The 17,461-nt window shown below is 38.3% G+C and overlaps 1 protein-coding gene across 1 annotated transcript; it reads right to left on the reverse strand.

Moving 5' to 3' along the window:
• Positions 1 to 383: 383 nt before the first annotated feature.
• MELLADRAFT_116677 (uncharacterized protein) lies at positions 384 to 3,460 on the reverse strand (the record flags this gene model as incomplete). Its single annotated transcript, XM_007410926.1, has 8 exons — positions 384 to 791; positions 866 to 1,198; positions 1,279 to 1,440; positions 1,514 to 1,680; positions 1,750 to 1,885; positions 1,961 to 2,097; positions 2,167 to 2,829; positions 2,914 to 3,460. 8 exons carry the CDS (start codon positions 3,280 to 3,282, stop codon positions 548 to 550), a joined length of 2,211 nt encoding a protein of 736 aa, XP_007410988.1.
• Positions 3,461 to 17,461: the final 14,001 nt, after the last annotated feature.

A 17,461-nucleotide genomic window follows, 5' to 3' on the forward strand; every position in this document is an offset into this window, starting at 1 on the left:
GTCAGGAGGTTTTGAACATAATCCACTGACTGCGCAACACTTTGCTGGCAGGTTCTGGAGTCTAAACCCCTTGAATCAATTTCTAATCCAGCACTTGAGTAATCAGAACCAGTAACAAAAAGAAACAAATAGAGATAGAACTAAATAGAAGAAAGCTACCCATGCCTAATCTGCACTCAAGTAATCAGAACCAGTAATCAAAAGAAACAAATAGAGATAAAACAGCATACAGCCATTCCGATATTTCTTGTCGCTCCGTTTTGAAAAAGAAAAAGTGAAACTCGGTGAAACCTAAGTTTTTACTCGATAAAACTTTGAATTTGGCTGTAATTCAAGGAAATACAGCCATTTTTCAGGTTTTAACTGGTTAAAACTTAGGTTTTGAGCTCATAAACTTTTCTTTTCAAAACTGTGAGCAACAACAAATATCAGAATGGCTGTAGACAAAAGCTACAAGGAAAAAAGAATAAGGGGGGAAGTCCAAACAACTGATATATCCTAAATGGTCTAAACCCATACTGACTGCAATACCCATAACACAGATACACTACACTTCCACCCTTACAGAAACCTTGGGTGAATATTTCAATATCATTTTCTTCAATGACTCACAAAGTTCTTCTGATTTGGGATTCAATAATGGTGTATGTGAAAGAATACTTATGATCCAATCCGAGAGTTTCGCAATGGAAGGATATCGATACATGATGTTGTGAGGTACAGTTATGAGACTGTTGGGCCCTGAATTCATGAGTTGTACAATTTGTGCCCTGATTTGTCGGGCGTGTAGACTGTTGTTCAAGCAAAGAATAGATCAGAATGCGAAGAGGCGGGATTCGGAATTATTGTTCAAGAATGCTCTGACCTATCACACCCTTGAGTAAACAAATCCTCTTCCGCATTCACATCACAATTCAGATGCTTATTGACAATCTTTTTGACACATTCCCGAACACTCTCACTTATGACTGCGCCACTGGCGTCAAATGCTTCTTCAAGAGATGATGGTGAAGATTTCTGATCTTGTGTATAAATCGCTTCAATCTGGTCCTTGAACATCTCAAGAGCTTTGTAGCGTGAGATTTGACCCTTTGGAGTTCTAGGAAGTGGAGTGATCCTAGGATCAATGACCATGATCAATTCACGAGTCAATCGACTATGGGAGGGGCCAAACTTGTTCGCCTCCGCAATCGAGGGCCTATCACAAAGAGAAAGGCATTCATCAGTCAGTCTGAGACGATTAATCAAGGTACTAAATCACAAGTTCTAATTTTTCACCATATCAGGTCGATATATGCCTCCATAGCTTCTTCATTAGTTATGTCTATAGCATGAGATTCTTCCGGCTCAAGTATCACGCCATTTTGAGGCTTTCCTCGTCCAAACATCAGTGCACTCTTGATCGCAGGGTTGAACGACATGATAGCTTCCATTGGCCCACTACAAAGTTAAGAATAATTCATAATCAGACAGAGGGTATGGCGTTATCCCATGATCCAGTACGAATCCTTACGGGTTAGTCTTCTCAGAATTAGATAGCATGATTTGATCATCTACACGGCCCACAACACGATACAAGGGAAGGGTTGGATGTTTGCATATCAAGTCATTTGTGTGATATGTTTGAGGTGACAGAGCGGTCTCTATCACCGTCGATGCACATCGGTGTTTATCTGAGGACTGGAGATGCAGAGGCAGTCAGTATCACCTCCAAATTACCTGAATTTTTGATTGGGCTTCGTGACTCACCAAGATAACAAGCTCAAGAAGATCATTTTCATGTGGAATGAGACGAGTAGTGAGTTGCGGTGACATCTCAAAGTACTCCCAATTTTCTCCTAAGCAATGCTCAGATAAAAGCGCAGAAATTGGACCGACTTCAGTTCTGTGAAGCGATGTCGTGTCAGCAATTAAAATCCACCCATTCAAGAGGGTGAAGCACCGGAAGCGGTTGACTCACGCGCCATACATCATGCAAAGTTTGACCCCGCCCTTGATGAGGTGATTGCCGATTTCAGTGGACAAAGGTCCTCCACCGATTCCCACTCTCTTAAGATTTCGAAGGGCTTCAACACTCGATGGGTCGGAAGCGTAATCCTGAGACATATAGTGCCGAAATCAGCCTTCTGGACACTCGTTCGTATTGCTCAAATGAAAAAGACTCACAGTAAGCATCATCGGGCTGAAAGAAGCTACAGTACAACCTAAGGATCTTATCGCTTCTAAGATATTGAATGAATTGGGTACCTTTGGCTTACATCGCCCATCGGGCCCAAGTTCCGGCCGGAAATGTCCCGAGATGCAGCCCGTAGAAAGGTTGATGAGTGATCCAAAATGAAAACCCATCGAGTGGAAGGCTGGCAAGACCATGGCCGCAGTTAACTCTCCCTCCCAACAAAAACTGTTGTATAGTGGACATTTCATCCAAGATTGAAGCACAGCTGGGTTCAAGTAGATTATCTTGGGAAAGGCAGTGGTACCCGACGAATGAAGAATCATGATTGGTTCGCAAGGGGATCGAAGCGGTGCTGATATTGATGCCAATTTCTGAGGAACATCTGCGTCGAATTGATGTGCAGACTGGCTGAAGAGACGAGGGAAGAGGCTATGTGCCGTTGGAAGCTCAAGCAGCTTCAATAGATGAAATTCTGGCAAAAGTTTGAGAACCTCGTCCATCTGCTCCCGACTTATCTTCTCGCCAGTTGACATATTGTGAACATCTTGAGTGAGCAGCTGTGGGTTGAATTCGACATATAAACTCTGACAACCCGATGATTGAAGCAAATGGGTAATCGCAGCCGGAGAGTTTCTCGGGGAAATTGCAAAGGGCTGTGGCGCACAAACAAACAATGAACGTTTAACGCAAAGCGTTGACCAGGGCACAAGTATCGGAAACTCCATCCTGAAACTCACGATACATCCTGCTCTCATGAGAGCCAATATCACAGTGAAGTAGACCAACGGTTCACTATACGCGATAATTCCAACGACAGGGCGAGGACAAGCATCGGTGGGAGCTGAACCTGCACTACTCAAATCTCGTGCGATGTTGATCACCGTATTTCCGATTTCGTTCCACGTTATGATGTCATTCTCGGCGTGATGATTTTCAGAAGCAGGGAGGATGGCAAAAGGATAATTAGGGTTATGAGTGACATGAAAGTCCACCAATTTCTCGGGAGTCAGACCTGGGTCATCCAAGTCGGGTTTTTGAAATTTGGGGAATTTGTCTTTCGAGTGACGATCTTTCCAGGTGGAAGCCGAGTCGAGAGTGAAGGTCATATTTTCTCTGGCCTGATAATTAGCTCGACTAAACTTGTAGAGCAAATCAGAGAGGGAGAATGATGAAGGAGATGGATGAGAGACCAAGAGATTCGTTAGGATTCGGTCGGTGATGTGAAAACTCGAAGGCTCTGAAGGGATCGAAGTACGGTCCTGTGAATATATTTGGACTGCGACAAGGGCATCGGAAGATTGCGGAGAACAGAATGGGAAGGTGGATTATATACCAATCTGAATACACAGCCATGGTCGATGACTCGATCATGGGCAAGGAAGAAAATCGCAAAAGCTCGGCATGAATTCATCCACGGTTCACCAGAGAGCATGCTCACGACGGGGGTTCTTTGTCTTAGATCCGTGTGGTTGAGGCAAGACTCAAGAGGTGCCCAGAATTATGTAAACCACCCAAAAGTTTGAAAACGTCTATTGAAAATCTATGTATGTATACCCATGCGAGAATGTTTGATTTGTTACTTTTTCCCTGTGGATTCCCCCAGAGGCCTCAACTTATCCAAGTCCCACACTGCTTTGCACACGCTTTGAGTGCAGCAAGGGACTTGACAGCATATGACAACTAGGAACACTGTGGCCTGTGAGCGAAATGATTTTTGCAGGAGAAACCTGGCTTCCTTTGATTATGGTCCTCAAACCTATGCAAAAATTCATGCAATTTTGTGCACACTGTCCAAGACATGAATAGAACTGGCACAGATCTTGCATGTTGGTCTTGCATGGTTTTCATACCAGTTGGAACACAATATGTAGTTGGGGTTGCCAGAAATTTCAATGTGCAAAATTGGTGCAAGAATTCTTGCATGGATCTTGCAGGTTGGTCTTGTATGGTTCTTGGAGAGGTTTGAGGACCATAAATGACTGTTTTCCCCATTTATGAATTGTCATGAGGCAAAGAAGTTTTTTGTTTGCCTCTCTGAGACACATTGACTTATTGAAAAACGTGAGGACTCCAAGGACTCCTCTCTTTACTTTCCCTTGAGGTTGGAGGTTTGTGTCAAATTTGCCTTAGATTTCAATTATGGTATACAAATATTTATACTACACAAAGTTGTTCTGGAACTTTTCCACGAAGGTTCCAGAACACATTTTCCACGAAGCCAGAAAGGCAGAATACGTTCTGGCTTTCTGGACTTCGATCAAAACGCCACATCCCCAATCTAGTCCGACATCCCCCATCACAACATGCCTGACGAGATTCCCCTTCAAGTACCGCTTCAATCAAATTTCTCAACAACAAATTGACCTAACAACCTTTCTCAACTTACTTCATCCAACCCCAAGATTCATCTGAGAAAACCAAATCACTATTCATCAAATCATTCAAATTCTGACCAATCATAATTTGAATGTAATCAATTTAATGCATAAACTTGGTCCACCAATAAAATCAGAAATTGACCCAGATAGATATTGCTCTTGTTCAAGATCCAAGAGCTTTTTTTGTATCATCGATTAGAACTTGTTCCTATCAATCTTGCAAATTTAATTGATTTGGTTTTACGACTTAGTTCGCAATTAACATCAGAAATCGATTCAAATAGATATCGATCTCGTTTAAGATCCAAGAGCTTATTTTAATTGTTCTGGTATCATCAAATAAACCTTGTTCCTGTCAATCTTCAACACAAGCCAATCTAATTTAGATTATTGTCTGTTGAAGGATCAGACATTGATCTTGTTCAAAATCGATGATGCTCTTCCAAAACCTCTTCCTATCAATGTGTTTCTATCAATCTTCTCGTACACAAAAGAATGTTATTCATGGACCTCATTTGTCCTTTTCAGGCTACAGTGTGGTGTATGAGGACAGAGGTGTGGAAGCGAGGTGAAGAAAGAGAGTTGGTTGAGGGGGAAGATGAAGAGGTCTCGATCAATAGCTACAGGGTTGAATCAGGTTGGATTGCGCTGTCCTTTGGACCCTAGGGGCAAGGGGCATTCAAATTTGTTTTTTTTCCACGAGGCCACAAAGCCAGAACACAGCCAAAATTTTCTTTTCTGGCTTTGTGGAAAACCGTTCTGGAACCTTTGTGGAAAAGTTCCAGAACAACTTTGTGTAGGACAATTGTTCTGGAGATTTCCAGAAGGGTTTTCCCAGAAAACCAGAACCCTTCTGGTGTTCTGGAAAACTATATTTCTGTGAACAAGGTTCCACTTTGTGTTGCAGTCATGTATGTTTTATAAGGAATGAAAATTTCTCCATAAGTCCCTGGCTATGCTCAAAGCATGCAAGAAGCAGTGTGGGACTTGGATGAGCTTTGCAGAGGCGTGAAAAGCGGGCTGTATAGGAGTATTGTCAATAATCACATGTCCTCCAAATGTGAGCAGATGCGGAAATTTAATTGAAAGTGGATATCAAACCTGTTACCCCTTGAATCCAGTGGATGACTTGTGCAAGTGCTTGCTTTTCTACAAAGTTTTTGCGGCAGAGGGAGCAAGAGCTTACATTCATGTGGTGTATATCTTGTGCCTAGAAGTGCATACTTTATCTCTTTGGTCACAAATGGATTCACAGTATTCCTTTTGGACATCTTGATGCTTGGAATGGCATGTATACACTTAGAGCACAACTTCAAGTTGGCATGACAGAGGTTTGAATATCAACTTTTCATTGTGTTGGTTTCAGAGTGCATCTTCATAATTGTAGCCTTTGCAGCACAACAGATGTTCTCACTTGGCAAGCTTGAACTTGTGCTGAGCTCTTGATCCTCATGTTGTATCCCCTCTTGCCTTCTTCTTTGACTTTATATGGTTTCTGTTTGCACTGTTGTGGTGATAAATCTATGGTATCAATCAAAAAAAATTCGTTATAATAGTTTAACAAGGTTATTGGGAAGGTTCAGCAGGGAAGAAAACTCAAAATTGAAGGAATGTGATCAATAGAAGCTCTTTTATGACGTACTGCTCAATATGTCATGATTAGGACATCTTATTTCAAATAAAGTATTAGACCAGTATAAACTCTTAACAAATGAATTACAAAAAGAAAAGCAGGAAAAAAACATAAGAAAAACTCAAAAATATAGGTATACAGCCTTGGAAATGATTTTTAGGGTAGTAATATTAGGTTTATGGGTTTTGTGAGGTTAGAATATGAAATAACAGCATTATGTTATTCAGTAAAAACTTTAATCTTGATGGTTGAGAAGGAGGAATAGATGTTATTACAAAAATAGTACATTTTTGAAGTTGATAAACAAGGGTTTTGCATGTAGTTTACATATGTAATGGTGGTATTAGTGATATTTAAGGTCGACAAGCAGATTTTCTGGGATTTTGAAGGCTATAGATGATGATGTAACATTACAGTAGCAAGAGAGTAGGTGCAACAGCTGTGTAAAGTGGTAAATATGGGTGGATTTTGTTGAAAATGGAGGTTTTCAGCTTATTACATGTGTCAAACGATGTTACATGATGTACAAACTTGAAATCATTAGTAACAGAGGTGTGTGAAGGAATCTATAAGGGAAATAAGAAATTAAGGGTACTCAAACTAAAGTATGTAGCGCTACATACTTTTCGCTACATACTTTTTTTGGCGGGGACAAAGAAAAAAATATACTTTTGGCCTCGTCTTCCCCGCCAAAAAAAGTATAGCGCAAAAAGTATGTACACGTACATACTTACTTTGAGTACCCTTATTGGTGTGAACATCAAATTTTACACTTACCTGCATACATGTAACAACATTGACATACAAAAACCTTAACTTCACAGCTCAATAACTCATCCATTACTCATCAGAAGGACCTAATATGGCAGCATTTATTGATCAGTATCAGGAGCTCTGAAAGACACACTTTGGTAATCAAAGATTGGACATCATTTGGAAAAGCCCGTTGTAGAACTCCTACGCAGTGTAGCGTAGGCTGAGCCGGAGGAGGTAAGAATCACCACTCATGAGAGCGGATGAAAATACGGATGCCGTGAAGCTGCCCTCAACCTTTTATTGCAGTTTGAAAAGAACTAGAATGATCTAACAGCTTGCTATATTCACATATTTTTCCCACAAAACTTTGTTTGCCCCATAGATGGATGTGCAAAGTTTGGCGGAGCCTGGCAGTGTACAGTACACTCCCACACAACCTCTATCGCCAGAGTTACGCAAATTTTGATTTTTCACTACTTTTGGATTCAAGTTCACAATCTACTTTTACAATTGGAGAGGGGAGAGATGTTTTGTTGGCAGTGGGGATTTTCCAGAAAAATGGGTACTTGTTGTAGTATTTAAAGCTCAACAAGAGCTTTACAACACCAAAGAAGGGATAATCTACTACGTGTAATATGGTAGAAGTTGCCTAAAGACTGCCTTCTTCAAAGAAACCAGCACAAGGGCACTTGCTGACCACTTTGTGATAACAGAGAAAAAGATAAAGGCACCAGAGAAATAAGGCAATACTGTTGTGTAGTATTATTCCCATATTTTAAGTGCAAAACGTCCACACACTATGTTATTACTAGCAATACTGTTGTTAAGTATTATCCCCAAATTGACTTATAGTCTTTAACACACGTAAATAAATTTCTCCTTGCTTTGAAGGGGCGGATTTAAGTGATCTTAGTACAAATACAGTAAATAATTGATGATTTATAACACTACAACAAAGGTATAAGATGCAGAAAGGGGAAAAACAATCCCAAAATCATCAAGGAGTACTTATATCCACATGTAACAACCTCTACAATAGTCAACAGCCTCAAAAACCAGCCAAATTCGCCTAAAGAACCCTAAAAACCATGTAATGACACAATGTAATGATCTTGTTACTAATGTATGATGTAATTTTCACAGCCAAAAGTGATCAATGACACAATGATTTAATATACAGCACTTCTTAAGATGAATACAGCTGATTTTTTCCTTGTAAACTAGCTGCAAACCAATTTTTGAGATTATGAATTTTTTCAGATGGGGTCCAATTTTGAACTACTATAGTGCATCTTGTAGCCCTCGTGATACTGATCATTTATGACACCTATATGAACTATACATGATGAGTGATGAGTAAGATATTGAGTTGTGAAGTTAAGGTTTTTGGTGTTACATGTTGACTTGTGACTGTAAATTTGAGATTCACACCAATTTCTTATTTCCCCTATAAATTTTTACATACACCTCCGTTACTAATGATTTAAAGTTTTTAAATTATGTAATCCACTCTTCTGCGTTGAATTAGCCATCTACCAACCTAATCTGACGTCATTTGACATATGTAATTAGCTGAAAACCTTCATTTTTGATGAAATTCACCCATTTTCTTCACTTTTCACAGCTGCTACTCCCTTTTTCTTGCTCATGTAATATGACATGATCTTCTACAGCCTAAAAAATCCCGGAAAATCCTCTTGGCAACCTTAATTTCCATCACTACCACCACTACATATGTAAACTACATGTATAACCCTTGTTTACCATCCTAGAAAAAGTACCTTTCTGCCAATAACTTCTGTTTTTCCTTATCAACCTCCAAGATTAAAATTGTTGCTGTATAATAAAATGTTGTTCTTTCATATTCTAACCCTAATAAACCAATAACTCAATTATTAATACCCTAAAAACCATTTCCCAACTTTTACACCTATATTTTTGAATTTTTCTTTTCTTTTTCTGTCTTTTTGTAATAACTTCGTAAGTAAACTGTAATGATCCTAAGAATATATTTGAAATAAGATGACATAATATTGAGTTAATAAGTACACATAAGCCTCTAAGAGCTTCAATTGATCTAAAAACCTTCATTTCGAATTTTCTGCTACACTGAAGTTTCCTAATAATTTGATAAAGTTACAATGATTAATTTTCTTGATTGATCCCATAAATAGATCACCACATTGTACCCAATTTTAACAATTTATAATTGTTTCAAATAACTGACGAAGTTGAATTTCCAGAAGGGTTTTTAAAATTGACGGAATTTGGTATCCAGAAGGGATTTGAACCGGCGCACAGGGTTGGCCCCGAGTTGTTTGAACTTTCACAACTAGTGACAGTGATGACAAAGGGAATAAAAAAGACCAACACCTTCACACCAGGTAGTCAACAATACAAAACACAATGATAATCTTTCAATACAATGTCACAATTAGTTTTAATCCTCTTCAACAAGGTAATCTCCCTTTTTTTCTTTCTACTTCTTAAGATGGTGATCAATAACTAACAAAACTTGGCTCTTCTTTTCTTTTGACTTTGTATCTAGATCACTCAATACAACACTTCTAAAACTTGAACTTGATAACACTTCAAACTCAAACACACAGACCCACTGATCAACACAAAAAACAACAATCAGACACAATACACTATCCACGCACACACTCAGACACACACACAGATAGATGGATCCCCTTCCTCATTCCTTCAAAACCCCTCCTCATATATCCTACAACTCCTCAAAACTCTGACTAATTCTTTCTCTCTCACCCAACCAATCCCAACCAATTACTTGGCACCTTCCTCACTATCCCCTTCCATTCAACTGCATCCTTATTTTGATTTTTTTTGCTTACATTGTTTTGTTTTGAATACCAGGTAAGTTTCTTTCACTTCTTGTCTACTTCCTTTTCAAAATGATACTAACTATGTATTCTTTTCTTCTTTCTTTTCAACTATTTGATCTTTCTTGTTCTCTTGGCATCTTTAGAAAGAACTGCTCGTCATTAGCTTCCTTTTGCTTTGATTTTGAGGTCTTTTCCCCAATCGATGTCAATTCTTTCCTTGTGAAGGTTTTTCTTTACGTACTCTTTTTCTATAGTATTTCAATTAATGGTGTTCTTTCTTTGATCGTAACGTAATTTGTTTTGTTTTTGTTTGCTTTAGGTTGAATCACTTGACCCTTCTACCTTTACTCCAACCGTTTTCTCTCTTATGTGTAATGATGCGTGCATCATTACTACATTACATTACGTATACTTAGACTAGACTTAGACTTAAGATACTTTTCCTACTTCACCCAGAATCATCGCACGCAATCCTGGCTCCTTAGGGAATTCGAGCTGACTCGTATTTCACTATCTTCGGAGCTAGGTGAGCACTTTGATTATATCAGTTTCTTTTATTTACTTGCGTTTCTCTTTATTACTTGTTTACATTCATATTCCTTAGGGAATTCGAGCTGACTCGTATTTCACTATCTTCGGAGCTAGATAATACAATACATATACATTGGTTCTAGAACTCTTGAAGTCCACTAAGTGGCATTTGCTCCCTCCTATTCCCTCCGAGAAAGACTATCGTAAAGCCCCTTCGAGTGAGGACTTCTGTCCTTTACATTATGTTGTAGAACTTATAACCCAACAAGGGTTATACAGAGCTGGAAGAGAACAATCTACTAACAAAAATGACTGGTAGAAGTTGTCTGAGACTGCTCTTCTAAAACAACACAATCAGAAAAGGACACTGTTGTATTGAGTACAGATAAGGCACCAGAGAAATGTATCACACAAATGTTATTTCAAAAGCACAATTTTTATTACTATCAACACTGCTATTGTGTGATTCCCAGATGATGACTAAAGAAAATAGAAAATATCTTTGTGATATTATTCCCAATCAGTCTTCTTGGCTGTAACACTAAAGTAAATTTCTCTTTATAACTATAATAAAGGGCATTTTTAAGTGACCAGGTACTTTTAAAATAAGTTTATAATGATAAACAAAATAATAACTGCGTAAATGATAAACAAAAAAGGGGAACAACAGTCCCAAAGTCATCTCAAAGTATATATAACAATGTACTCCAACTTTTACAGTGGTCAACAGCCTCAAAACCAATGAAATCCACCCAAAAATCCCTAAAAACCCCATAATGATGTAATGTAATGATCTTGTTACTAATAAATTATGTAATTTTCACAGCCAAAAGTGATCAATGACGCAACAATATAATGTAAAGCACTTCTTATGATGAATACAGGTTATTTTTTTACTTGTAAACTAGCTGAAAACCAAATTTTGAGATTACAAATTTTTTAGGATGAGGTCCAATTTTGGATTACTAAGGTGCATCTTGTAGCCCTTGTGATACTTATCATTTATCACCCCCATGTGACCTATTTCTGATGAGTGATGAGTAAGTTATTGAGTTGTGAAGTTAAGGTTTTTAGTGTTACATGTTGACTTGTGACTGTAAATTTGAGATTCACAACAATTTCTTATTTGCCTTGTAATCTTTTTTTCATACACCTCTGCTACTAGTGATTTGAAGTTTTTACATTATGTAATCCACTCTTTTGCGTTGAATGGGCTATCTACCAACATAATCTGACATCATTTGACATATGTAATAAGCTGAAAACCTTCATTTTTGCCAAAATTCACGCAATTTTCACTACTTTTCACAGCTGCTACTCCTCTTCTCTGGCTCATGTAGTATGACATCATCCTCCATAACCTTAAAAATCCCGGAAAATCCTCTTGGCAACCTTAAATTCCACTATTACCACCCTTACATATGCAAACTACACATATACCCCTTGTTTACCAACTTTGAAAAAGTACCTTTTCCCTGATGTCTTCTGTTTCTCCTTATCAACCTTCAAGATTAAAATTGTTACAGTATAATATAATGTTGTTATTTCATATTCTAACCTTACTAAACCCATAAACCTAATATTACTACCCTAAAAACCATTTCCAAGCCTGTATACCTATATTTTTGAATTTATCTTATGTTTTTCTTTCTTTCTTTTTGTAATAAGTTTGTGAATGAACTTTGATGATCTTAATAATTAATATGAAATCAAATGATGTAATCTTGACCCAATGACCAATACATAAGCCCATAAGAGCTTCAATTGATCTAAAAACCTCGATTTTGAATTTCCTTCCCTGCTAAACTTCTCAAGTAAACTGGTAAATTGCTAATAATGAATTTTTTGATTGATCCCATAAATTGATCACCACAATGTTCACCTGACCAATCTTGCTTTGCCTTGTTCTTGATTTTCTTCCTTTAACTTATCTTCTTATTTGTTTTTCTCTCCTTTTTTTGTTTTGTTTACCTTATCTATCTTGAATTGTTTGTTCTGATGTTCTGATTGATATATGATAGTTTTCTTTATAGATTTAGAATGAATACTAATAATAAAAATGAATTAACTGAATTAAAACTAACTAAAAAAACTCCTCTGATCTGATTCAGAACAAGATCACAAGGTGATTGCAAGTGATTGTGAGCAAGAAAAATGATCTCTTTGAGCAAAATGATGTGTATAAAAAGATGAGGTGAGGTGAGAAAATCTGCTTTCCACACCATAACTTCAAAAATAAATTTTCAGCCAGTTTAGAAGGAAAAAATCACCTGTATGAATCATAAGAAGTGCTGTGTGACATTCAATTACATCATTGATCACTTTTGCTGTGTAAATTACATCATCCACTAGTAACAAGGTCATCATATTGTGTCATCATATGGTTTTTAGTAGTTTTTGAGTCAAAATTGGTTGGTGTTTGAGGCTGTTGACCATTGTAAAAGTTGTAACACATTTATATATATACTCTAGGATGATTTTGGAATTGTTGTTCCCCTTTGTTCTTTATCGCCTACACAGTTATCATTTTGTTTATCATTATAACCTTGTTTAGCAGTACCTGGTCACTTAAATACGCCCTTTATTATAGCTTTAGAGAGAAATTTACTTTAGTGTTATAGTCAAAAATACTTATTGGGAATAATGTCAAAAAGATATTGCTTTATTTTCTTAGTTATCATATTGGGATAACACTAAAGCAGTGTTGAGAGAAATAACATTGTGCTTTTTGAGTTAAAATCTGTGTGCTTTTGGTCATTTAAAGATACTTTTCTCTGGTGCCTTATCAGTACTCAATCCAACTGATTTCGCCTTTCTGATTGTCTTGTTGTAGGAGAAACGTTGGGCCGGTGTGTTGCTTTGACTGAGCAACGCACAGCAACGACGAGCAACGGCAAGACACCAGCAATGCAACGGAACGCAACGATTCAGGCTGTTGCTCGGTGCGTTGCTGGTACAGGTCCGTGATTACAGGTGGTTGTGTTGCGGTTCTCGACCCGTTGTGAGCAACACAACCCCGCAACGGGCAAACAGGCATGGCCCTGTCACGGGCGCAGGGATATCTCAGATACCCCTGGACCCTCCCTGCTTCTACAAGCAATTTCCATCAAACTTTGCTAGATCCCTCACACGCACAACACACAACGCTAAGCAACCGAGCAACGGTTTGCGTTGCGCACAGCGCAACGGGCGTGTGGGACTATAGTATTAATATTCAACCGCTGCGTTGCCCGCAACGGCCCATCGTTGGTAGGAGTGCAGTCCATAGACATCTTCTACTAGTCATTTATTGGTATATTATCTCCTTTAAATTTTGTATAACCCTTGTTGGGTTATAAGTTTCATACCATCTACATCCTAGATCTATTGTAAGGCTCTTAGTCTAGGCTATTATCATGCACACACATAGATTTTTAGCGCCAGCCATCATTCTAGGAATACCCATCCTCTGCAGATGTGAGATTGTAGAACTTTAAACCAAACAAGGGTTATGCATAGCTGAGAGGGGATAATCTAATAATAAAATAGCTAGTATAAGTTGCCTATGGACTGCCTCCTAAAACAAGACAATCAGAAAGAGATCTGTTTGATTGAGTACTGATAAGTAACAAAATCAAATATATCTTGATGGTTTTGAAGGACCATAAAAGCACAAGTTTTAACATGAAAAGCACCTCTTTAATTATCTCTCAGAACTTTTTATTGTTATTCCAGTCAGATAACAAAAAGAAAATAGTGCAATATTTTTTTGATATTATTCCCAGAAGACTTTATAAGTCACAAAACTTCACTACTAAAGTGAATATCTCTTTATAATTGTAATAAAGGGTGTATTCAAGTGACCAGGTACAATGAAGATAAGTTTATAATTATGAGATACAAAGTCAAATCTGGGAGTTTTTCCCAGTTTCCCAGTCTTTGTTTTTGGCTGTATTTTGGGTTGGGAAACTGGGAAACTGGGAAAAAACTCCCAGATTCAACTTTGTATCCCATAAATGACATTGAAAATGACAATGCTGTAAATGGTGAAGAAAACAGAGGAACAACAACAAAATTTCATCACCTGGCAGTATATAAGATCAATTACAAACTTTGAATAATGGTCAGCAGCCTCAGAAACCAATTATTCATGACAAAAACATCCAAAAACCACAATACACATCTTGATCATAATCTCTTTAATTCACTTCCAATCTTATGAATAATTGAATAAAACTTCAGATAGGCCACTATGAATATTTTCAATATATTCATATGATAAGTGCAGCTTTTTGTTTGATGAAAAGTGAGCTGAATACCTTTTGAAAGATTACAATTTTTTCCAAAGTGATCCAATTCTTTACTACTAAAGCCCATCTTAAAGATCTCCTGATTCTAATAAATCTATGTGGTGCAAATGAGCTATTTATGATGATTGATGATTGATTACAGTCAATCCAGATTTGCTTGTCCATTTGGTTTTATTTTATTTTATTTTCACAGTGATACAGGTGATTTTATAAGCATAACCAGATGAGTTCTACACTTATCTGAGTCAGACCAACACCGTACGCAGCACTTGATTGCAATTGATCAATTGAATCAATTCTTAGCACCATTGTCTCATCCTCACTCCTGTCCTTCCAGTTTGATCCAATCACTCCTCCCAGTGTTGTCATTATCCCTAGAGCTTTGGTAACATCCTTTAGGCTTTCATTCAGATGTCTTGGTCTTGATCCAACACTTTTGGTCTTGATGCCAACATCTTGGTAATGATTGAAGTAAGCTTCTTGAATATCTTTCTCATATTGGAGTCAATTATCTGATCTCTGAATGTTGCCTCATCTCTCCATTCAGTTTATTTTCTAGCTCTGTTCATTGGATACTTTCAAGTTTGCTGACTGGACTCCATACGCAGTCATCAAATCATGGTATGTTTCATAACTCGACTCCTGTTCACTGACTAGTTAAACATCTGCTTATTGGAACAGTTCCTGTGTTTTGAATACCTTTGTCCTTGTCTACTCAAGTGATCTACATAGTGTTATGTTCAAACATTGCCCAGAGTACTTTGGATATAAATTGATTCACCAAATTCCATTCAGTGGCAGGGATTGATCATGTGGAAGCTATCTTGCATTCATCCTATTGATACCCAAGTATATGCTGTTTATCACATTAATCATTTAGGCTACTTTTTCTTGTGGCTTGGATCAGTTTGTACAGAACTCCAGTAGCTCCACACTCAGCTGCCTACATTTGTGGATCTTGGTGTATTTATTTTTTCTTTGCACTATGCAGTTTTATGTTTTGTTGGGCTTGTACCCCAGAAAGAAACAAGTACTTCAACTGATTTGTATACATATAAATGACATCCAAATGATCATTATCAATAACATAATCATCCTATGTGTCTTCATAATGATTTGACCTTAGGCTCAAGTCTTTTCATTAATTTAGTATATGAACTCTTTCCTTCACAGTTTGATATCCTGTTTGCAGCCTGACCTGAGCTCATGCACCTTGTAGTTGCTGGTGTGCTCAGAAACTTTGGTATAGAGTGTGTTCCATTTGTGACTCAATCTCAAAACTGTTTGCCCTCTGGCCATTTATCAACCATCATATGGCACATGTTCTGCTTGCTTTGAGACATGGTATTGAGGCATTTGTAACATGATTAAAGCACCAATGGGATAGGTTGTGTTCAAAAGATTCTATTACAACAGTATGAGGAATAGACAGAATAAGAGCAGAATGAAAATTGAGACAATTGAGACAATTGATATAATCATGAGGTTCCAGACCTGAAGAAGATGAATGAAAATGGACCAATCAAGTCAGTCAGTAAACATCCATGTCTTCAATGTTGGATTCAAAGCTAAGCTTACAGCTTTGATCTAAAGGATATATTCAGTTGGTGGACAAAAGAGGTTTGAAGACCTTGCATCACTCAAATCAAAGTCAAAATGTTTGAAGCAAAGCAAAGAGGTTTGAATCAAAGCTGAGAGGTCTGGATCAAAGCTGATAGGTCTGGATCAAAGCTGAGAGGTCTGGATCAGAGCAAAGAGATTTAGTTCAAAGCCTAGACTTTGGCTTTGAAACTCATAGTAAAGTCATATGGCTGAGATGATGGACAATAAAAGATCAAATCTAACTGGAAGGACAGGGGTGCAGATGAGATGATGGTGCTGATGAGTGGTCTGATTGATCAATCACAATCAAGCGCCGTGGTTAGTGTGATTGCCTCCCTTTTTTATCAAGAATGCCTCTCTCTCCAATCTGCGTGGCTCCCAGAGAAAGTCAAAGACGAGCCGCGTTTCCTACTTGAGGTGAGAAATAAAATGGGGTGCGACGTGCGACCTCCGTCGATTGTTTCTGCTAATTCATCCGCCGAAGACCCTGCAATACGTAGATTATCGTTTGAAGATATATGTGAAAGCGGAGTACATTCGTCAAGAAAGTTGAATGATGAACTTGTTGGTATGCACAATAAAACATATGTGGTCCGTATGACCAACTTCAGAGCTACATGGAAGTGATCCAGAGGGGTTTTTCGGATTCCTGAGGGATATGCAGAGACTTGATCATGAAACGCTGCGGTTGTCCCCTTCGGCCACCCACCAAACATGGGCTTGGTCTCATAAGCGACAGGTTTGTCTTTGGATGATGGCCATAACAATCGCGCATCCCCACCACCAGACATCTTGCGGCCTTTTTTCATCAGAGGCTCGGTTCCCAATCGATCAAACTGATCAACAACCCCTCATATTATGAAACTATAGTCAGCCCTCCCTCGTGGTCACACTTGAGCACTCTACGCCTCCGGTGTCCACAGGAGTGGACTGCGTTACGGAGTTTTCACGCGGAAACAGACTCAGCGGACTGGTTGTAAGGGCTTTCCCCCCTAGAGAACGTGCCTATGGAAAAAATGCTCAGTCATCGAGTCTCGTGACCCCAAGGAAAAAAACGCTGCCTGGTACTTAAGATCATGATGCCCCCTTGAGATTCTTCCACTTTCCCGTATAGATGTTCACCATAGTCATTACGCCATTTTATTTTGCAGTCTTCACCTATAAAAATCTTGCCTTTGTACAGCTGTCTTTCTGACGAAAGAAATACGTCTCACACAACCTTGTAGCTCAATACTTTCATTCTCCTG

The sequence above is a fragment of the Melampsora larici-populina genome, assembly GCF_000204055.1.
Source record: "Melampsora larici-populina 98AG31 unplaced genomic scaffold MELLAscaffold_22, whole genome shotgun sequence".
In the NCBI taxonomy this organism is placed as follows: Eukaryota; Fungi; Basidiomycota; class Pucciniomycetes; order Pucciniales; family Melampsoraceae; genus Melampsora; species Melampsora laricis-populina.